We start from the raw sequence: 22,322 nt of genomic DNA, 5'->3' as shown, positions 1-22,322 counted from the left end.
TTAAATGAAATGAATAGGGCTTCCACATCTTTCTCACCAAATCTTGGCATGCTTGAATATATTTAGACATATCCCTACTAAGCCTTTGATTGAAAGTATTTCTTCTTCCTCGCTATCTTCCTCAGCTTCTGCTTTTAACTCCAACCTTTCAAGTTGATGCCTTGCAGTGCCAGTTTCCGAAGATCAAATTCTCTCTTTCCTTATCTCTTTCTTCATTTGCCAATCTTTCCATTTCTACCTCAATCCAGCAACAGAACCTTTTGGGGGGGAATTCATTGTCCATTAATTTCCTCTGATAAGGTAGTGGTGAGCTGCTGCCTTGAAGCATGCAATCCATGTGGTGTAGGTACACCACAGTGCGGTTAGAAAAGGATTTTGATAAACAGTAAAGGGCAGCATTACAATCCAAAGTCACTATGTTGTATGTCATCAAACAAGTTAACAGCCAATGATATTGAAGAATTGTGACAGGAAGCAAATCAGGATGTAAAAAGAACCGACTACCCGTCACTTTTTAATTATTTTAGAAATAATTAGATAAAGATTGGGACATGTAATGTAGAAGCTGAAGTATCATATTTTAAAAATGTAAATTACCCAATTATTTTTTTCCCCAAATAGGCAATTTAGTGTGGCCAATCCACTTAGCCTGCACATCTTTGGGTTGTGGGGGTGAAACCCACGGAGACACGGGGAGAATGTGCAAACTCCACAGAGACAGTGACCGAGGGCCGGGATTGAGCCCAGGTCCTCAGCACTGTAGGCAGCAGTGTTAACCACTGTGCCACCATGCTGCCAAGAAGCTGAAGTATCAAAAACTTTATGAACAATTATTTTAAAAACCTACGCAAGTTTTTTTTAATCATGGAGAAATTTAACATTTTTAGATAAAATTATTTTTTCAGGGCTAGAGAAGCTGTCCAGTAATTTATCAACTTAGTATGCCATTTAAAAGCTCAGTTGCACCTCTTGCAACAAGGCTGAACTTTGAAGGGTATTTACATCAAACTGCAAACAGGACTCAGCAGAATAATTAGGCCATTTGGCCCTTTAGAGCCAGCTCCGTCATTCAATAAGAACATGGCTGAACTGGTTGTCGCCATCAACTCCAGCCTCCTCCACTTTCTGGGAAAGGGAATTCCAAGTACTAATGACCCTCGAGAGAAATAATTTCTCCCGATCTCCGTTTTGAAACAGAGACCTGTTATTCTTAAACTGCGGATGTTCATGTAATTTCATGTAATTTTTAATGTTTTTATCTGCGATGACTTCAACAACACAACCTTTGGAAGAGGAGGGAATCGGTGGCAGCACCTTCTGGATTTCTGCTTTAATTGCTTTTGTGTGGATGTCAAAGTTGCTGTCAGTTTCAGAGAGTAAAGATAGCGAACGTTGGCAGTTTGGCTGTCATTAGAACTGCAAAATCGCAGCCATTATGTGGGCAAGAGAATTTTCCATGGTCCTATCTCTTCAATCAGAGATATCTTTCTCGCCCAGATGGTTGATTTGTCACAAGTTAAATTACTTTGATTAGTCTTTTGAAATGCTTTGTCTGAGCGTCTTATTATCTCAATTGTCTCAGCTAATACTTGTGCGGTTAGAATTAATGTATCCAGTGCATTTGGCTGTGGGCAGCAACCATATTTCATGCAATTTACTATGACTCTGGTTTGTGCTTAAGCTATTGTACATAAAACAATATTTAAGAGACGACCATTTAGCTGAAGAATGTTGAGTGTATGCCACGCATTTGTCGACACTGAGTTAACCATTCCATAGTGTTTCTTTCATAATGTGTCACTACGCAGACATCTGGAAGGGTGTAGGAGATTGAGACCAAAAGCTATCTTTGATATCTTTCATGCTATCTCCGTCCATGCAACCCACCCATTGCACTCCTTCTGCATCCTGACTCTGCAGCCATTTCTCAAACTTTATGCATACTTTAAGCCACTTTTACGCTCAGGCATCATCACATGCTGCTTCACTCATAACACAGAATTTCTGCCGTGGTACTTTTGTTGTAGAAACATAGAAAATAGGAGCAGGAGTTTACCATTCAGCCCTTCAAGCCTGCTCTGCCATTCTTTGTAATCATCCAACTCAGTAACCGTTTCCCGCATTCTCCCTATTTCCTTTGATCCCTTTGGCCCAAGATTATATCTAACTTCTTGAAAACACACAATGATTTGACCTCAACTGCTTTCTCTGGGAGCGAATTCCACAGGCTCACCACTCTGGTTGAAGAATTTTCTCCTCGGCTCATTCCTAAATAGTTTACCCCAATACTTTAGATTGTGACCCCTGGTTTTGGACTCCCCCCACCATCGGGAGCATCTTTTCTGCATCTATCCTGTCTAGTCCTGTTAGAATTTTATAGGTTTCTATGAGATGCCCCCTCATTCTTCTAAACTCCAGTGAATATAATCCTAACCGACTCGATTTCTCTTCGTACATCAGTCTCACCATCACGGGGATCAGTCTGGTAAACCTTTGCTGCGCTTCCCCTATAGCAAGAGCATCCTTCTTCAGATAAGGAGACCAAAACTGCATACTATTCCAGGTGTGGTCACACCAAGGTCCTGCACAACTGCAGCAAGACATTGCTTCTCCTGTACTGTAATGCTCCTGCTATGAAGGCCAACCTATCATTTGCTTTTGTTACGCCTGCTACAACTGCATGTTTACCTTCAACTAGTGTACAAGGCACCCAAGTCTCGTTGCACATTGACTCTCTCAACCTGTAGCCATTCAAACAATGATCTGCCTTCCTGTTTTTGCTATCAAAGTGGATAACCTCACATTTATATATATATATTGTACTGCATCTGCCATGCATTTGCCCACAAATGTCAAAGGCATTTGTTGCACTATTGGTGAGTTTTGTACAGATTTCCATGTGCAATCAAAAATCTCATGTTGTCAAGAAGTAACTTGTAGTTTTCCCAGATCGTCTTTTGTGAAAGCCCCAAAAGGTTCAGAAAACAAAGTTCTCAGAAAACAAAAGTTTTATAACTTAAAAACTAATCACTTCAAAGTGGACTTAAATTACTTTAATTAAACAAACTGACATCCCCTTCAACTAAAAGTATGTTCTTGTAATCTACGTAGGTACTTAAGCACAACTGTTATTTCAGTCAATATTCACAATAGGAAAAGAGTTGGTATATTTTAACAAGACTAGTTAAGGAAGGAGCTTGGCTTTCATGAGCTCACTTTTTTCAATTTTTAAACAAAAGCTCCAATTCGCACAATACGAAAAGCACACTAAATCAGTTCAGAAACTTTTCTGGATAATGGAAATTTCTGCAAGATTCACATGCTCCGATATAATTGAAAACTTTTCAGTTATTCTGGGGACAAAATATACAATTGAAGTCCAGGTTTTTGAGTGGGCTGAGACTATGAAAGAAACATTTTAAGGAAGGCATTGAAAAACAAAACACGATTTAATGGGCAAATTTAATCATGTTATTGTGAAATGTGTATTTTTTTTGAATTTATAAATTTGCTTGAAACTTTAGTTTGCACATGAGAAATTTTGGCTCCTGAGGGGGAAAAGCTGTTGTTTCCTAATGCATTTGAGTGATTATATTGGTTCACGTTTTAATACATTGGCAAATTTCAAATAGTTTATTAGCAAATCTCCAGAGGCACTGCTCATGATAAATCAGACTGTTTATAAGGACGTAGATGTTACACAGTGTCATTCTTAAAGCTACAAAGCCTGTATGACAGAAAGTAGATACATGGATAAGTTCAGATACAAGTCATTTTAAGAGGCTGCAGATATGCTAGCTGAAATATTGTGTGTTGTTGGACATTACTTTATTCTGTGAAATGCGATGTATGTTTTCTGTGACAGAAAATGCATTCTATATCTCCAGTTTTTAGTTATGATAAAGATGAGGATACAATGTTCTTATGAGATGGCCACTAATGTGAAAATACCGTATTCTGTGTGATAAGATGGTGTTTAGTATTTTTAAACACTGCACCTCATGGTTGAGTGTTGTAGTCAGTGAATTGTGCACTCGACAGATTAAAAATCTGAGTACACCCTGGCCATGAGAACAATAACTTATCTCAATGACCTGTTACCTCTTATATCTGTCTGTCAAAGTATCAATTGGTTCAGAGGTAGCTTAATGCATGATCTAATTGAACACTGTTCATTTTTTAAATCTTAGCTTAGATTTTTTCCATCTTTAACCATGCATGGTGGATGAAGCTTTATAGGTTTGACTTCAGAAAACTGGTCATCCTTGTGTATTGCACTCATGACAGTTTGTTTTCCCAGAGCAATGATGGAGAAGAGCGACTGGCTGTTGTTCGACTCTTGGCTAAGCTCTTTGGTGCAAAGGATTCAGAACTTGCAACACAAAATCGGCCTCTGTGGCAGTGTTTCCTGGGACGGTAAGAGACTTTTTGTTGGTTAATGACTCAAATGTGGTATTTGTTTTTTGCATGATTTGCTTGTGTTGGAAGCTTTTGGGAGCTTGCTGAGCACACATTTGCTGCTTTTGTGCATTCCAATATTGATCATGCTTCAAAAGACTTTGTTGACTGGAAAAGATTTAGTTGGGTTAAGTGCTATATAAATATGTCTTTTTGTCGTTCAACTCCGCTCTGGTTAAATTGTACAGGCACTATTGAAAAGTTTTAAAAAAGTGATGAAAAATTATTCGATCTGATTCTGCAGGGAGACCAGCACCATCATACCTTATCCAAATGATAATTCTATGGTGGTATTAAATGAAGGCCAGATGCTTACCACAATCTTATTGACTGGCGGAACAAGCTCAGGGATTCAGTGGCCTCGTCCTGCACCAATTAGTGTCTCGTAACTCTCACATCCCCAATGCCAAGAATTGGAATGTTTCCTTGTCAAATATCCAGCTGCATGCTTCGATGCTCATCGACACAAATTAGTCGATAACAATTAATGAATGAGCAGGCTCCCCAGGTTTTATTTCTGTTCGCACCTAAAAAAGCGATGGTGAGGTCATTATACTGCCTGTGTTGTCTTACTGTGGGATTGATTACCGTAGCAGTGTGTTGACTACACAAAACTTGCAACATAAGAACTGTAAATCCATGAAATATTGCTCAAATTAATGTATAAAGCGCTTCTGGAAACTGCACAAAAAGGGAAGATGCTGGAAATCTGAAATCAAAAATGCTGGAAGCATTGCACAAACTAGTTAGCAGTGTGGAAAGAGAAAAGAAGTTAGCATTTCAGGTGTGGATCTTTGTCAAAACTGGAATGTAAAAAAAGTGTGGCCGTGACCTTTGAAATGCTTAACTAAAAATCAGGCAATAGCTAAATGGCAGAATTGATATTGTCATGTGAGATTCCCTTTAAGAAATGTGTGTTTCTCAAATGGCAGCAGTGATGTCACTGTGGGTGGAGCTGGACTGTTTTTCTGTCTTTAACTTTCATTTTGAGCTGAAAAGTTGCTTTGTGGCTCTGTTTAGTTTTGTTTTAGATTTGGAGAAGCTGCAGTCAGTGTGGTGAACGTATTGCTACTGCAATTCACCACTATATTGTACTTTACTATGTTGATGCCCCTGTGGGCTCCGCATGTGGCTCCATCCCCTCGGGGGTGGTATATAAACCTGCAGCCTGTAGGCGACACTCAGTACAGAGCAGTCGCAGGCAGGCACAGATCTAGCTTATTAAAGCCACTGTTCGCTTCTACTAATCGTCTCGTGTGAATTGATGGTCGCACCACACAGCAAGATGTGTACGAATCACTGCAAACTAAAGAATGTTCATTTGGTGATTTAAAAGTGGTAACTGCTCTCAGTAGAGAATTTAAACCTGCTGTCCTTCTGTAAAAAGGGATTTTGTCTTATGGATGTCTTATAGAGTACTGCATTCTTTGGGGGGGGGGGGGTGTATTTGAATTGATGGTTGCTGAGATGTTCACGGTATGTTTACAAAATGTTAACTGGGTTCATAGAATAAACATGGTTTTTGTTTAAAAATACTCTTAGTTCACTGTTGCATCACACCTGTAAAGTGGGCCCTTGTGTTCCCCATAACCAAAATCTATTTAAAGTTGTGGGTCAGGTGAACTCCATGATACACTTTGGGGTTCTCTAAAACTTGGACCGTAACAAATTGTGGGCTCGTCCGGGATAAAAGTGGATCTGTTGGGTAGCTTAGTGAACTTAAAGACAGTGAGGACTGAGCATATTTGTGGTTGCTTTTCAGGTGTGGTATTCCAGTTTAAGTAGGGAGTGTGTTATGGGTAATGGCTCTTTCAGAGGCTCGGAAGTTTTTGGGGGTGGATAAGGTCACACGCAGTACCTTACGAACAAAGACTAAAAAAACGCTTATAGATTTGGCAAAAACATTGCAGTTAACGTTACCTGACAGCATGTGAAAAGAAGAGGTACTTACTGCGGTAGCTAAGCATTTAAAATTGCCTCAGATACAGTCTGACTCATTGGAAATGGCAAAGATTCAGTTGCAGATTAAGCAACTTGAATATGAAAAAGAATTAAAGCAGCTTGAATACGATAGAGAGCAAAAGGAACAAGAGTGAGAAAGAGATAGAGAGGAAAAAGAAAAGGAGAGAGACGAAAGGAGAAAAGAAAGAATGGGCCTAGCAGAAGAAAGAGAAAGGGAGATACAGATCAGGGAAAAAGAAAAAGAGAGAGAATTTGAACTTCAGAAAATGGCCATGAAACATGAGTCAATTAAAATTGTCGGATGTAAAGGGAAACGTACAGTTGGAGGAGAGTGATGAGGATAAAGAGAAAGAGCTTTGTAGTCGAAGGCTTGGTGGGGATCTATTTAAGTATGTCTACCCTATGCCAAGGTTTGATGAGAAGCAGGTAGAAGCCTTTTTCATTTCATTTGAGAAGGTGGCTAAACAAATGAGAAGGTGGCTAAACAAATGAAATGGCCACAGGACATGTGGGTGTTACTGATTCAAACAAAGTTGGTAGGTAGAACTAGTGAAGTGTTTGCATCACTATCAGAGGAGGTATCTGAGACGTATGAGGAGGTGAAAAATCCATGTTAGGTGCATATGAACTAGTGCCTGAAGCCTACAGACAAAGGTTTGGAAATTTAAGGAAAGAACCTGGTCAAACATGCAGTTTGAAAGGATCAAACAGAGTAATTTTGATAGGTGGATAAGGGCTTTGCAAATAGACCACACGTATGAAGCTCTCAGAGAAATTATACTTTTGGAGGAGTTTAAAAATGATGCAGTGAGAACTCATGTGGAAGAGCAGAGGGTTAAAACGGCAAGATTAGCAGCAGAAATGGCATATGGTTATGAATTAGTTCATAAATCAAAGTTTGGTTTCCGACATTAGTTTCAGCCTGAGTGGCAAAGGTAAAGGTGATCTGATGGGAGATAAGAAGGAGAGTGTACCTCAGATTAAAAAGGAAATCCAGGAGGGTGGAAGAGACATGAAAAATTTAATATGTTTTCACTATAATAAACTTGGCCATGTAAAGTCACAGAAGAAAAGCACTGGGAAGGCTGATATGGTCAACCAGGACAGTGGGGTTTGTTAAAGTGGTAAGGGAAAGCACAAGTGAAGCGAAGGAGGTGTAAAAGATTGTACAGCCTGATCAAGAGGTGATTGATAGGAAGGTGCCAGATCTCTTTAAAGAATTTACTTGTGTGGGTAAAGTTTACTCATGTATCAGGAGGCGCAGGTAAAGAAGTCACAATTTTAAGAGATACAGGAGCTAGTCAATCTTTGATGGTAAGAGATGAGGGGTTATGTAGTTTGGGTGGAATGTTGCCAGAAAAGGTGGTAATATGTGAGAAGAGTAGTGTTCCATTATATAAGGTAAGGTTGGAAAGTCCAGTGAAGAGTGGTGAAGTGGTAATAGGAGTAATAGAGAAACTATCTTGTCCAGGAAGGCAGTTTATCTTGGGTAATGGTCGAGCTGGATTGTAGGTGGGAGTGATGCCTACTGTGGTTGATAAGTCAGTGGAAAATCAGACAACTGAAGTGTTAAAGGACGAATATCCTGGGATTATTGGATTGTCTAGTAACCACGTTGCAAAGTCACAGGTTAAGACAAGAGGAGAAATCAAAGAGTGAAGTGGAAGTGCAATTATCAGAAACGATTTTTGATCAGATGGTTGAACAAGAACAGGTGGAGGATGAGGCGGATATTTTTAGTTAAGGGAAATTGGTGGAGTTACAGCAGAAAGATGTAGAAATAAAACGGATGTATCAGAAAGCATACACGGAAGAGGAATCTTGAGTGTACACCAGAGTGTTATTACCGTAAAAGTAATGTCTTGATGAGAAAATGGAGACCTTTATATATGCAGGCGAATGAAAAGTGGGCAGAAGTTCATCAAGTGGGATTGCTGGTAGGGTATAGAAAGGAGGTGTTGCGAGTAGCACATGATGTACCAGTGGGAGGTCATTTGGGAGTAAGGAAAACTCAAGCAAAACTCCAAAAACATTTTTATTGGCCTGGACTGCATAAAGATGTTAATTTTTGTTGATCATGTCATACATGTCAAGTGATAGGGATACCTCAAGCAGTGATAAAACCAGCGCCCTTAATACCCATTCCAGCATTTGAGTAATCTTTTACAAGGGTCCTAATTGATTGCTTAGGACCGCTTCCTTAAACGAAAAGTGGGAATCAATATCTTTTGACTATAATGGATGTGTCTACTAGGTTTCCAGAGGCCATTCCAGTACGTAATATTCCAGCTAAAAAGATTGTGGTGGAGTTACTTAAATTCTTTACTAGATATGGACTACCCACAGAAATACAATCTGATCAAGGACCAAATTTTACCTCCAGGTTATTCAAAGGAATAATGGATAGCTTAGGAATAAAACAATTTAAATCAACTACGTACCATCCAGAATCGCAGGGAGTGTTGGAAAGGTGGCATCAGACATTAAAGACAACGTTGAGGGCTTATTTTCAAGATTATCCAGAGGATTGGGATAAAAGAATTCCATTTGTACTGTTTGCAATTAGGGATGCACCTAATGAGTCAACCAAATTCAGTCCTTTTGAACTAATTTCTGGTCATAGGGTAAGGGGATCACTTAAATTGATTAAGGAAAAATTGGTGAGTGAGAAATCGGAATTTACATTATTGGATTAAGTGTCAAATTTTAGGGAATGATTAAATAGAGCAGGTGAATTGGTTAGACAGCATTTAAAATGTGCAAAACATGTGATGAAACGTGTAGCGGAAATCCAAAGTTCGAAGTTTTGCCCATGGAGATAAAGTTTTAGTCTTGTTACCAGTCGTAGGTAAACCTTAAAAAGTAAGGTTTTGTGGACAGTATCAGATTGAAAGGAAATTAAGTGAGGCGAGTTATGTAGTACGAATGCCGGATAGAAGGAAAACTCACCACGTGTGCCATGTGAATATGCTGAAAAGGCACTTTGAAAGGGAAGGAGAGCAAACGGAGGAGGTTTTAATGATTCTAACTCAAAGTGACGAACCAAATCCAGATGACTGTGAATTTGACATACTTCAAATTAAATTGGAAAATGAGGATGTTCTTAAAAATTGGGATAAATTGTTGAGTTACCTTCCAGAGGAAAAACGAACTGACCTGAAAGAGTTATTGATATCGCATGGGCAAGTTTGTGGAGATAAATTGGGAAGTACGAAAATGGCTATACATGACGTAGATGTGGGAAATGCTGCTCCAATTAAACAACATCCATATAGCTTAACCCTTTAAAATTGGCACAGGTTATCAAAGAGATTGAAAATATGCTTAAAAATGGCATAATTGAAGTGGGTTGCAGCCAATGGAGCTCACCCATAGTGATAGTACCAAACCGGACGGCACCCAACGGTTGTGTGGACTATAGAAAGGTGAATGCAGTTACAAGAACGGACTCTTATCCTATTCCACACTTGGAGGATCGCATTGAGAACGTGGGACAATCCGCTTTTATTTCAAACTGGATTTACTTAATGGTTACTGGCAGGTACCTTTATCCGAAAGGGCGAAGGAGATTTAAGCTTTTGTGACTCCAGATGGTATATACCAATTCAAAGTTATACCATTTGGCATGAAAAAACCCCCAGGCACTTTTCAACGGTTAACTAACGAAGTTGTTTCCGGATTACCCAATTATGCGGTATTCATCGACGATCTGGTAATTTTTAGCCAGACATGGAAAGAACATTTGAAGCATCTGATGGAGTTGTTTGTTCGACTTCATGAGGCGGGTTTGGTGGTAAACCGAGCCAAAAGTGAATTTGGAAAAGCAAAAGTCACTTTCCTTGGCCATAAAATCGAACAGGCTCGAATGGCCCCAAGGGATGTGAAAACAAAAGGTATTTGGGAGTTTCCAATACCCTCGACATGAAGGGAAATAATGTGATTTCTTGGTATGAGTGGATTTTACCGGAAATTTGTGCCGAACATGAGCAGTGTGGTTGCTCCACTGACGGACTTGCTCCAGAAGCGTGGCAAATTTAAGTGGACAGCGGAGTGTCAACAGGCATTTGATGGCCTGACGGCTGTGTTAACCACTGCTCCTGTGTTAGCCATCCCAAATTACACAAAACCATTCAAGGTGGCTGTTGATGCGAGTGATGTTGGCGTAGGTGCGGTGCTTCGACAAGACGTCGACGAAGGACTCGAGCGGCCTATTGGTTATTTTTCAAAGAAATTGAATTCTCACCAGAGGGAAGTATTCAACAATTGAGAAGGAGACTTTGAGCTTGGTGCTGGCTTTGCAACATTTTCAAATTAATGTGACTAGCAATCAATCTGACACAATGATATATACTGATCATAATCCATTGACGTTTTTGGAGCGATTCCGGAATAACAATTCCAGACTGCTTCGATGGAGTTTATTGTTACAGCCATTTCATTTAGAAATAATACATGTGGCAGGACCAGAAAACGTGATAGCCGTGCTTTGTCACGATTGTGATGACGAGTTACAGGAAAAAGAACTAAAATGGACGATATTATTATAAATGTTTCCATGTTTGTTCTTTTAAACACAAACTCTCTTTACTGTCAATACTTCTTAACGGAAAGTGAAAAGGTGAAAAATGAAACCATCTTGAAGTTGTTGGGTTTTTTTTTCTTGGGGTGGGGGGGGGGTGGGAGAGAGGTGTCATGTAATAGTCCCTTTACGAAATGTGTGTTTCTCAAATGGCAGCAGTGATGTCAGTGTGGGTGGAGCTGGGCTGTCTTTCACTTTCATTTTGAGCTGAAAAGCTGCTTTGTGGCTCTGTTTAGTTTCATAAGAACATAAGAGCAGGAGAAGGCCACCTGGCCCCTTGAGCCTGCTCCGCCATTCAATGAGATCATGGCTGATCTTTTGTGGACTCAGCTCCACTTTCCGGCCCGAACACCATAACCCTTAATCCCTTTATTCTTCAAAAAACTATTGATCTTTGTCTTAAAAACATTTAATGAAGGAGCCTCTACTGCTTCACTGGGCAAGGAATTCCGTAGATTCACAACCCTTTGGGTGAAGAAGTTCCTCCTAAACTCAGTCCTAAATCTACTTCCCCTTATTTTGAGGCTATTCCCCCTAGTTCTTTCACCCGCCAGTGGAAACAACCTGCCCGCACCTATCCTATCTATTCCCTTCATAATTTTATATGTTTCTATAAGATCCCCCCTCATCCTTCTTAATTCCAACGAGTACAGTCCCAGTCTACTCAACCTCTCCTCGTAATCTAACCCCTTCATCTCTGGGATTAACCTAGTGAATCTCCTCTGCACACCCTCCAGTGCCAGTACGTCCTTTCTCAAGTAAGGAGACCAAAACTGAACACAATACTCCAGGTATGGCCTCACTAACACCTTATACAATTGCAGCATAACCTCCGTAGTCTTAAACTCCATCCCTCTAGCAATGAAGGACAAAATTCCATTTGCCTTCTTAATCACCTGTTGCACCTGTTAACCAACTTTTTGCGACTCATGCACTAGCACACCCAGGTCTCTCTGCACAGCAGCATGTTTTAATATTTTATCATTTAAATAATCCCTTTTGCTGTTATTCCTACCAAAATGGATAATCTCAAATTTGTCAACATTGTATTCCATCTGCCGGACCCTAGTCCATTCACTTAACCTATCCATACCCCTCTGCAGACTCCCAGTATCCTCTGCACTTTTTGCTTTACGACTCATCTTAGTGTCGTCTGCAAACTTGGACACATTGCCCTTGGTCCCCAATTCCAGATCATCTATGTAAATTGTGAACAATTGTGGGCCCCACACTGATCCATGAGGGACACCACTCGCTACTGATTGCCAACCAGAGAAACACCCATTAATCCCCACTCTTTGCTTTCTATTAATTAACCAATCCTCTATCCATGCTACTTCTTTCCCCTTAATGCCATGCATCTTTATCTTATGCAGCAACCTTTTGTGTGGCACCTTGTCAAAGGCTTTCTGGAAATCCAGATATACCACATCCATTGGCTCCCCGTTATCTACCGCACTGGTAATGTCCTCACAAAATTCCACTAAATTAGTTAGGCACGACCTGCCCTTAATGAACCCATGCTGCGTCTGCCCAATGGGACAATTTCTGTCCAGATGCCTCGCTATTTCTTCCTTGATGATAGATTCCAGCATCTTCCCTACTACCGAAGTTAAGCTCACTGGCCTATAATTACCTGCTTTCTGCCTACCTCCTTTTTTAAACAGTGGTGTCACGTTTGCTAATTTCCAATCCGCAGGGATCACCCCAGAGTCTAGTGAATTTTGGTAAATTATCACTAGTGCATTTGCAATTTCCCTAGCCATCTCTTTTCGCACATGAGGGCCAGGAGACTTTATAAAAAATAAAAAAATTTTTTATTAAAGGTTTTCATAAAATATCAATAACAAAATGAGAAAGAAAAAAGAACCCAACAGGGTTAAGTACAAAACACAATCTAAAAAAGCAACCCCCCCCCCCCCCCCCCGTACCTAAATAATAAATTAACATTAACACCCCGACTTAAGACAACAGGTGTATACACCCCCTCAGACCCTTCCAGTGTAAATAACATAAACAAAAATAAAGTAAACCCCCACCCCCCGAGCTGCTGCTGCCATTGACCAATGTCTATCATTCTGCCAGAAAGTCTAAGAACGGTTGCCACCGCCTAAAGAACCCTTGTACCGACCCTCTCAAGGCGAATTTCACCCTCTCCAATTTAATGAACCCTGCCATATCGCTGATCCAGGATTCCACGAGGGGGGCCTCGTATCTTTCCACTGAAGGAGAATCCTTCGCCGGGCTACCAGGGACGCAAAGGCCAGAATTCCGGCCTCTTTCGCCTCCTGTACTCCTGGCTCCTCTGCCACCCCAAATATTGCCAGCCCCCAGCCCGGTTTGACCCTGGATCCTACCACCCTCGACACCGTCCTCGCTACGCTCTTCCAAAATTCCTCCAGCGCTGGGCATGCCCAGAACGTATGGGTGTGATTTGCTGGGCTCCCTGAGCACCTAACACACCTGTCCTCACCCCCAAGGAACCTGCTCATCCTTGTCCCGGTCATGTGTGCCCTGTGCAGCACCTTAAACTGTATGAGGCTGAGCCTCGCGCATGAAGAGGAAGAGTTCAACCTCCCTAGGGCATCTGCCCACGTCCCCTCTTCGATCTCCTCTCCCAACTCCTCCTCCCACTTACCTTTCAACTCCACCACCGAGGCCTCCTCCTCCTCCTCCTCCTGCATCACCTGGTAAGTTTCCGAGATCTTCCCCACTCCCACCCCCCCCACCCCGAGAGTACCCTGTCCTGTACTGTGTGTGGCAGTAGCCGTGGGAATTCCATCACCTGCCGTCTGGCAAACGCCCTTACCTGTAAGTACCTGAAGGTGTTCCACAGGGGGAGCCCGTACTTCTCCTCCAGCTCACCCAAGCTCGCGAACTTCCCGTCCACAAACAGGTCCCCCAACTTTCGTATGTCTGCCCTGTGCCACCCTGAAAACCCTCCACCTGTTCTTCCTGGGGCGAACCGGTGGTTCCCCCGTAATGGGGTCCACGCCGAGGCCCTAACTTCCCCCCTATGACGCCTCCACTGCCCCCAAATTTTGAGGGCCGCCACCACCACCGGGCTCGTGGTATACCTCCTTGGAGGGAGCGGCAGCGGCGCCGTTGCCAGCGCGCCCAGACTCGTACCCACACAGGACGCCGTCTCCAGCCTCTTCCATGCAGCCTCCTCCCCCTCCCCCCCATCACCCACTTGCGCACCATTGTTGCATTGGCAGCCCAGTCGTACCCATAGAGGTTGGGCAGCGCCAGCCCCCCCCATCTCTACTCCGCTCCAGGAACACCCTTCTCACCCTCGGAGTCCCTCGCGCCCACACAAGCCCCATTCTACTCCTGTTAACCCGCCTGAAAAAAGCCTTCGGGATAAACACGGAGGCACTGGAACAGGAACAAAAACCTTGGGAGCGCCGTCATTTTGATTGACTGCACCCTACCCGCCAGGGACAGCGGCATCGCGTCCCACCTCTTGAACTCCTCCTCCATTTACTCCACCAGCCTTGTAAAGTTAAGCCTACGCAGGGCCACAGCTCCTGGCCACCTGGACCCCCAAATATCTGAAACTCCTCTCCGCCCTTTTTAGTGGGAGCCCGCCAATCCCCCTCTCCTGGTCCCCTAGCTGAACTACGAACAGCTCGCCCTTCCCCATATTGAGCTTGTACCCCGAAAAGTCTCCGAATTCCCTAAGCATCCTCATTACCTCTGGCATTCCTCCCACCGGGTCCGCCACATACAGCAGCAGGCCGTCCGCATAAAACGACACCCTATGCTCCTCCCCACCCCGTACCAACCCCCTCCAGTTCCTTGACTCTCTCAGTGCCATAGCCAGGGGTTCAATCGCCAGTGCGAAGAGCAGGGGGGACAGGGGATACCCCTGTCTTGTCCCTCGGTGCAACCGAAAGTACTCGGACCTCCTCCTATTTGTGGCCACACTCGCCATCGGGACCTCATACAACAGCCTAACCCACCTGACAAACCCCTCCCCAAACCCGAACCTCTTCAGCACCTCCCACAGGTACCCCCACTCTACCCTATCGAAGGCTTTCTCAGCGTCCATCGCCACCACTATCTCCGCCTCCCCCTCGCTCGCCGGCATCATGATAACGTTCAAAAGCCTCCGCACATTCGCGTTCAACTGTCTCCCCTTCACAAACCCCGTCTGGTCTTCGTGGATGATCTGCGGCACACAATCCTCAATCCTCGTGGCTAAGACCTTCGCCAGCACCTTGGCATCTACATTTAGCAAGGAAATCGGTGTAAGACCCACATTGCAGGGGATCCTTGTCCTGCTTCAGGATCAAGGAGACCAATGCCCGGGACATCGTCGGGGGTAAAGTGCCCCCCCCCCCCCCCCTCCTCCCTTGCCTCATTGAAGGTCCTAACTAACAGCGGGCCCAACAGGTCCATATATTTTTTATAGAACTCGACCGGGAAATCGTCCGGCCCCGTGCCTTTCCCGCCTGCATGCTTCCTATCCCTTTGATCAACTCCTCTAGCCCAATCGGGGCCCCCAGTCCTGCCACCAGTCCGTCTTCCATCTTTGGAAACCTCAATTGGTCCAGGAAACGGCCCATCCCTCCCTCCTCCTGTGGGGGCTCGGATCGGTACAATTCCTCGTAGAAGTCCCTGAAGACCCCATTGATGCCAACTCCACTCCGCACCATGCTCCCTCCCCTGTCCTTAACTCCCCCGATCTCCCTAGCTGCATCCCGCTTCCAAAGCTGATGCGCCAGCATCTGGCTTGCCTTTTCCCCATACTCGTAGACCGCCCCCTTGGCCTTCCTCCACTGCACCTCCGCCTTCCTGGTGGTCACCAGGTCGAATTCTGCCTGGAGGCTGGGCCTCTTCCTCAACAATCCTTCCTCAGGTTCTTCTGCATACCTCCTGTCTACCCTCACCATCTCCCCCACCAGCCTCTCCCTCTCCCCCCGCTCCCTCTGCTCCTTGTGGGCCCTGATGGAGATCAGCTCTCCCCTCACCACCGCCTTCAGTGCCTCCCATACCATCCCCACTCTGACCTCCCCGTTGTCGTTGGTCTCCAAGTACTTCTCTATACTTCCTCGGACCCGCTCGCTCACCTCCTCGTCCGCCAACAGCCCCACCTCCAAGCGCCACAGCGGGCGCTGGTCCCTCTCCTCCCCCATCTCCAAGTCCACCCAATGCGGGGCGTGGTCCGAAAGGGCTATTGCCGAATACTCGGTATCCTCTACTCTCGCTATCAGCGCCCTACTCAAAATGAAAAAGTCGATTTGAGAATAAGCCTTATGGACATGTGAGAAGAATGAAAATTCCCTAGCCCCCGGCCTTGCAAATCTCCAAGGGTCCATCCCTCCCATTTGGTCCATAAATCCCCTCAGCACTCTAGCCGCCGCCGACTTCCTACCCGTCCTAGACCTGGAGCGATCCAGTGCAGGATCCAACACCGTGTTAAAGTCTCCCCCCATTATCAGGCCCCCCACTTCCAAGTCTGGGATCCGACCCAACATGCGCCGCATAAAACCCGCATCGTCCCAGTTCGGAGCATACACATTGACAGTACCACCCTCTCTCCCTGCAACTTACCACTTACCATTATGTACCTACCGCCATTATCTGCCACAATGCTCGACGCCTCGAATAACACCTTCTTTCCCACCAAGATCGCCACCCCTCGATTTTTGGCATCTAGCCCTGAGTGAAACACCTGACCTAACCACCCTTTCCTCAATCTTACCTGGTCTGCCACCTTCAGGTGTGTCTCCTGGAGCATAACCACATCCGCCTTGAGCCCCTTCAGGTGCGCGAACACGCGGGCCCACTTAACCGGCCCATTCAGTCCCCTTACATTCCAGGTTATCAGCCAGATCAGGGGGCTACCCGCCCCCCCTCCCCCGCCGACTAGCCATGACCCCTCCTCGGCCAGCCACGCGCCCGCACCCCACACCCGGCCCGTTCCCCACAGCGGCATACCCCCGTCTCGACCCACCCCACTCGCTCCAGCTCCTCTTTGATCTTAGCAGCAGAAACCGCTTCCCCGCCCCCCCCCAGCCTTTGGCGCTAGAAAAAAAATCCCGCGCTCTCCACCTACCAGGCCCCGCCACCAGCCAAAACAGTGCCCAACCCGAAAGAGAAAAACAGAGAAAAAGAAACCCAAAACAATGCAAAGGACCCCCCCCCCCAAATAGGCATAACATATCCACCGCAGTCCCCAATCGCCCATCCCGACCCTCAGTCTGTGTCCAGCTTCTCGGCCTGAATAAAGGCCCACGCCTCCTCCGGAGACTCAAAATAATGGTGCCGGTCCTTGTACGTAACCCACAGTCACGCCGGCTGCAACATGCCAAACTTCACCCCTTCCTGTGCAGCACCGCCTTCGCTCGATTGTACCCGGCCCCCCTCTTCGCCACCTCCGCACTCCAGTCCTGATATATCCGAACCTCCGCGTTCTCCCACCTGCTGCTCCTCTCCTTCTTGGCCCACCTGAGCACACACTCCCGATCGACGAACCACACCAGCACCGCCCGCGGAGGCTCGTTAGCCTTGGGCCTCCTCGCCAGCACTCTATGGGCCCCTTCCAGCTCCAGGGGCCCCTGGAAGGACCCTGCTCCCATCAGCGGGTTCAACATGGTGGATCTTTGGGGTCTCAGGCAATCTAGGGCAATGAGGAGTAGGTGGGAAAATGGAGTTGAAGCCCAAGATCTGCCATGATTGTGTTGAATGGCAGAGCAGACTCAACAGACAGTATGGCCTGCTCCTCCTATTTTGTGTCTTGTGAGACTACAACCTTATAGGAGTGAAATTAGAAAAATATTTGCATACAAAGGGAAAATACTTTCTCCTATCTACCCGATCTATGTTCGAATAGGTTACAAAACAACCCCAGCCTAACCAGCCACTCTGTAACGCACTGACAACATCTTGGTGAATCTCTTCTGCACTCTCTCTAGTGCAATCACGTTCTTCCTTTGGTATGGCAACCAGAACAGCGCACAGTACTCATCATGGCCTAATGAGCATGTTATACGGCTCCATCAGAACTCCCTGCTCTTGTATTACGCGCCTCGACTAATAAAGGCAAGTATCCCATATGCCTTCTTAACCATCTTATCTGCCTGTCCTGCTGCCTTCAGGGATCTTCGGATATGCACCCCAAGGTCCCCCTGGTCCTCTGTGGGGTTCCTGGGTTGGAATTTGTTTTTCTGGCAAAGCCACCTGCAGAATTTAAAGTCTTGACCTGCTTTTGTTTTCTCCCAAACCAGCAGAGGTCTACTTTTCCAGTTTTGCTCTTTCATTGATATCACACTTCTCTGTCTCATTTTTTGGTGTTGTAAATTACTTTATTTGTTTTAATTTTTTTTAATATACATTTTTTGTTCGAGTTTTTCCACTTTTGCAAATAACACAATAAATCCTTTGGATTGGGAACAGCACAGCATTAATGCCTTTGCATACATGAATACAAAAAAGACAGAACTACAAGACAGTAGGTTCAGCTAAATCATCAAACTTAGTGCCTCTGAATGTACCAACGGATATACTAGAGAATGAGGGAGAACAGGATAATACCGTGATAATACTGTGAAAACATAATAAAATGACATACACCTTCATATGTAGCGAATGCTCATAAAAGCCAGCAGAACAGACGAAGCCTGCGTGGAATACAAGGAAAGTAGGAAGGAACTTAAGCAAGGAGTCAGGAGGGCTAGAAGGGGTCACGAAAAGTTATTGGCAAATAGGGTTAAGGAAAATCCCAAGGCTTTTTACACGTACATAAAAAGCAAGAGGGTAGCCAGGGAAAGGGTTGGCCCACTGAAGGATAGGCAAGGGAATCTATGTGTGGAGCCAGAGGAAATGGGCGAGGTACTAAATGAATACTTTGCATCGGTATTCACCAAAGAGAAGGAATTCATAGAATTTACAGTGCAGAAGGAGGCCATTCAGCCCATCGAGTTTGCACCGGCTCTTGGAAAGAGCACCCGACCCAAGGTCCACACCTCCACCCTATCCCCATAACCCAGTAACCCCACCCAACACTAAGGGCAATTTTGGACACTAAGGGCAATTTATCATGGCCAATCCACCTAACCTGCACATCTTTGGACTGTGGGAGGAAACCGGAGCACCCGGAGGAAACCCACACACACACTGGGAGGATGTGCAGACTCCACACAGACAGTGACCCAAGCCAGAATCGAACCTGGGACCCTGGAGCTGTGAAGCAATTGTGCTATCCACAATGCTACCGTGCTGCCCACTTGGTGGATGTTGAGTCTGGAGAAGGGGGTGTAGATAGCCTGGGTCACATTGTGATCCAAAAAGACGAGGTGTTGGGTGTCTTAAAAAATATTAAGGTAGATAAGTCCCCAGGGCCTGATGGGATCTACCCCAGAATACTGAAGGAGGCTGGAGAGGAAATTACTGAGGCCTTGACAGAAATCTTTGGATCCTCACTGTCTTCAGGGGATGTCCCGGAGGACTGGAGAATAGCCAATGTTGTTCCTCTGTTTAAGAAGGGTAGCAAGGATAATCCCGGGAACTACAGGCCGGTGAGCCTTACTTCAGTGGTAGGGAAATTACTGGAGAGAATTCTTTGAGACAGGATCTACTCCCATTTGGAAGCAAATGGACGTATTAGTGAGAAGCAGCACGGTTTTGTGAAGGGGAGGTCGTGTCTCACTAACTTGATAGAGTTTTTCGAGGAGGTCACTAAGATGATTGATGCAGGCAGGGCAGTGGATGTTGTCTATATGGACTTCAGTAAGGCCTTTGACAAGGTCCCTCATGGTAGACTAGTACAAAAGGTGAAGTCACACGGGAATCGGGGGTGAGCTGGCAAGGTGGATACAGAACTGGCTAGGCCATAGAAGGCAGAGAGTAGCAATGGAAGGATGCTTTTCTCATTGGAGGGCTGTGACCAGTGGTGTTCCACAGGGATCAGTGCTGGGACCTTTGCTCTTTGTAGTATGTATAAATGATTTGGAGGAAAATGTAACTGGTCTGATTAGTAAGTTTGCAGACGACACAAAGGTTGGTGGAATTGCGGATAGCGATGAGGACTGTCGGAGGATACAGCAGGATATAGATTGTTTGGAGACTTGGGCGGAGAGATGGCAGATGGAGTTTAATCTGGACAAATGTGAGGTAATGCATTTTGGAAGGTCTAATGTAGGTAGGGAATATACAGTGAATGGTAGAACCCTCAAGTGTATTGAAAGTCAAAGAGATCTAGGAGTACAGGTCCACAGGTCATTGAAAGGGGCAACACAGGTGGAGAAGGTAGTCAAGAAGGCATACGACATGCTTGCCTTCATTGGCCGGGGCATTGAGTATAAGAATTGGCAAGTCATGTTGCAGCTGTATAGAACCTTAGTTAGGCCACACTTGGAGTATAGTGTTCAATTCTGGTCGCCACACTACCAGAAGGATGTGGAGGCTTTGGAGAGGGTGCAGAAGAGATTTACCAGAATGTTGCCTGGTATGGAGGGCATTAGCTATGAGGAGCGGTTGAATAAACTCGGTTTGTTCTCACTGGAACGAAGGAGGTTGAGGGGAGACCTGATAGAGGTATACAAAATTATGAGGGGCATAGACAGAGTGGATAGTCAGAGGCTTTTCCCCAGGGTAGAGGGGTCAATTACTAGGGGGCATAGGTTTAAGGTGAGAGGGGCAAGGTTTAGAGTAGATGTACGAGGCATGTTTTTTACGCAGAGGGTAGTGGGTGCCTGGAACTCGCTACCGGAGGAGGTGGTGGAAGCAGGGACGATAGTGACATTTAAGGTGCATCTTGACAAATACATGAATAGGATGGGAATAGAGGGATACGGACCCAGGAAGTGTAGAAGATTGTAGTTTAGTCGGGCAGCATGGTCGGCGCGGGCTTGGAGGGCCGAAGGGCCTGTTCCTGTGCTGTACATTTCTTTGTTCTTTGAAATTTGACTAAATTCTAAGCGCTATGTTCGAGCGTGCACCAAAGCACGAAAAATAAAATCAAAAGAGCTGACATGAACTATGAAAGGAAACTAGCAGAAAACATAAACTCTGATACCAAAAGCTTCTATAAGAATATAAAGAGGAAGAGAATAAGTAAAGTAAATGTTGGCCCTTTAGAGGATGATACTGGTGAGGTAATAATGGGGAACACAGATGGTGGAGGCACTGAAAAAATATTTTGCCTCTGTGTTCATGGTAGAAGATAATAAACATTTTGCAAACTACAGTTAATGTAGAGGAAATTGGTACAGTAACTATAACTATGGAAGACTTCGGGTGGTGACCATGGAGTGAACGGTCGCACATTTAGCAGCTCCAGCTCTTGGTGGTCTTTTAACGGTTTTAAGCTGGATTTCCATGGGAATTTTTGAACATAAGTGGATAAAAGCGAGAGGAGAAGAAGACGACCCCTAGTTTATGGAGCTGCGCCCAAGAAACAGTCTTAAAAGGAGAAATCAAAAGTCGGTTGTAAGTGAAGTTCGGAGTTTGGTGGATGCAATGGCAAAGAAACAAAGATCGACCACGCCAGCTCAGTGGACGATGGATCAGTGGGTTAAATACTTGGATGAGAAGTTCGGCTGGCATCGTATGGAGTGTGCGGAGGACCTGACCCGGGCGGTGGCCTCGATTGAGGTGGTGGTCGACCGGTTGGAGGAAAAAAAAATGATGATCCAGGGGCAGGTGATCCAAATGTTGTAAGAGCTGGCGGCAGAACAAGAGTAGCAGTCCACTGCGATGGCAATGGAAATTAATATCTTACAGGATTGGCAGAAATAGTTGTTGGAGAAGGTGGAGGACCTGGAGAATCGTTCTCGCAGGCAGAATATACAGATCGTCGGTTTGCCAGAGGGAAAGGAGGGATCGGATTCCGGTGAGTATGTGGGGAAGATGCTCGGGGAAGATGCATTTGACAGGCCATTGGAGGTGGACTGGGCTCACAGGGTGCTCATGCATAAGCCCCGTGGTCGTGAGCCCCCGAGGATGGTGAGACTGCATCAGTTCCTGGACAAGGAACGCATTATGAGGTGCGCTAGGCAGTTGAAGTGGTTCATGTGGGAAGAGGCTGAGATCCGGGTGTATCAAGACTTGGGAGCAGAATTCACAAAGAGGAGGGCGAGTTTTAATAAGGTTAAGGCGGTCCTGTATGCGAAGGGACTAAAATTTGGACTGTGCTACCCGGCCCGTCTTTGGGTGACCTCCGAGAACCGAGAACTATTTTTGGCTCGCCGGAAAGACCGCCACGGTCTTCATGAATGAAAATGAAATGAAATGAAAATCGCTTATTGTCACAAGTAGGCTTCAATGAAGTTACTGTGAAAAGCCCCTAGTCGCCTCATTCCGGCGCCTGTTCGGG

General features: G+C 45.2%; 1 protein-coding gene across 4 annotated transcripts in view; it reads left to right on the top strand.

Moving 5' to 3' along the window:
- Window positions 1-22,322, top strand: part of pds5a (PDS5 cohesin associated factor A) — a 326,590-nt gene that overhangs the window by 99,505 nt on the left and 204,763 nt on the right. For all 4 annotated transcript variants that reach the window (XM_072496600.1, XM_072496598.1, XM_072496601.1 and 1 more), the window contains exon 9: window positions 4,301-4,416. In XM_072496600.1, coding sequence (XP_072352701.1) covers window positions 4,301-4,416 — 116 coding nt within the window. The remainder of the gene's footprint in view (window positions 1-4,300; window positions 4,417-22,322) is intronic.

This window comes from Scyliorhinus torazame, chromosome 3 (genome assembly GCF_047496885.1).
Source record: "Scyliorhinus torazame isolate Kashiwa2021f chromosome 3, sScyTor2.1, whole genome shotgun sequence".
Taxonomy (NCBI): domain Eukaryota; kingdom Metazoa; phylum Chordata; class Chondrichthyes; order Carcharhiniformes; family Scyliorhinidae; genus Scyliorhinus; species Scyliorhinus torazame.
This window is presented reverse-complemented; position numbering and strand designations above follow the sequence as displayed.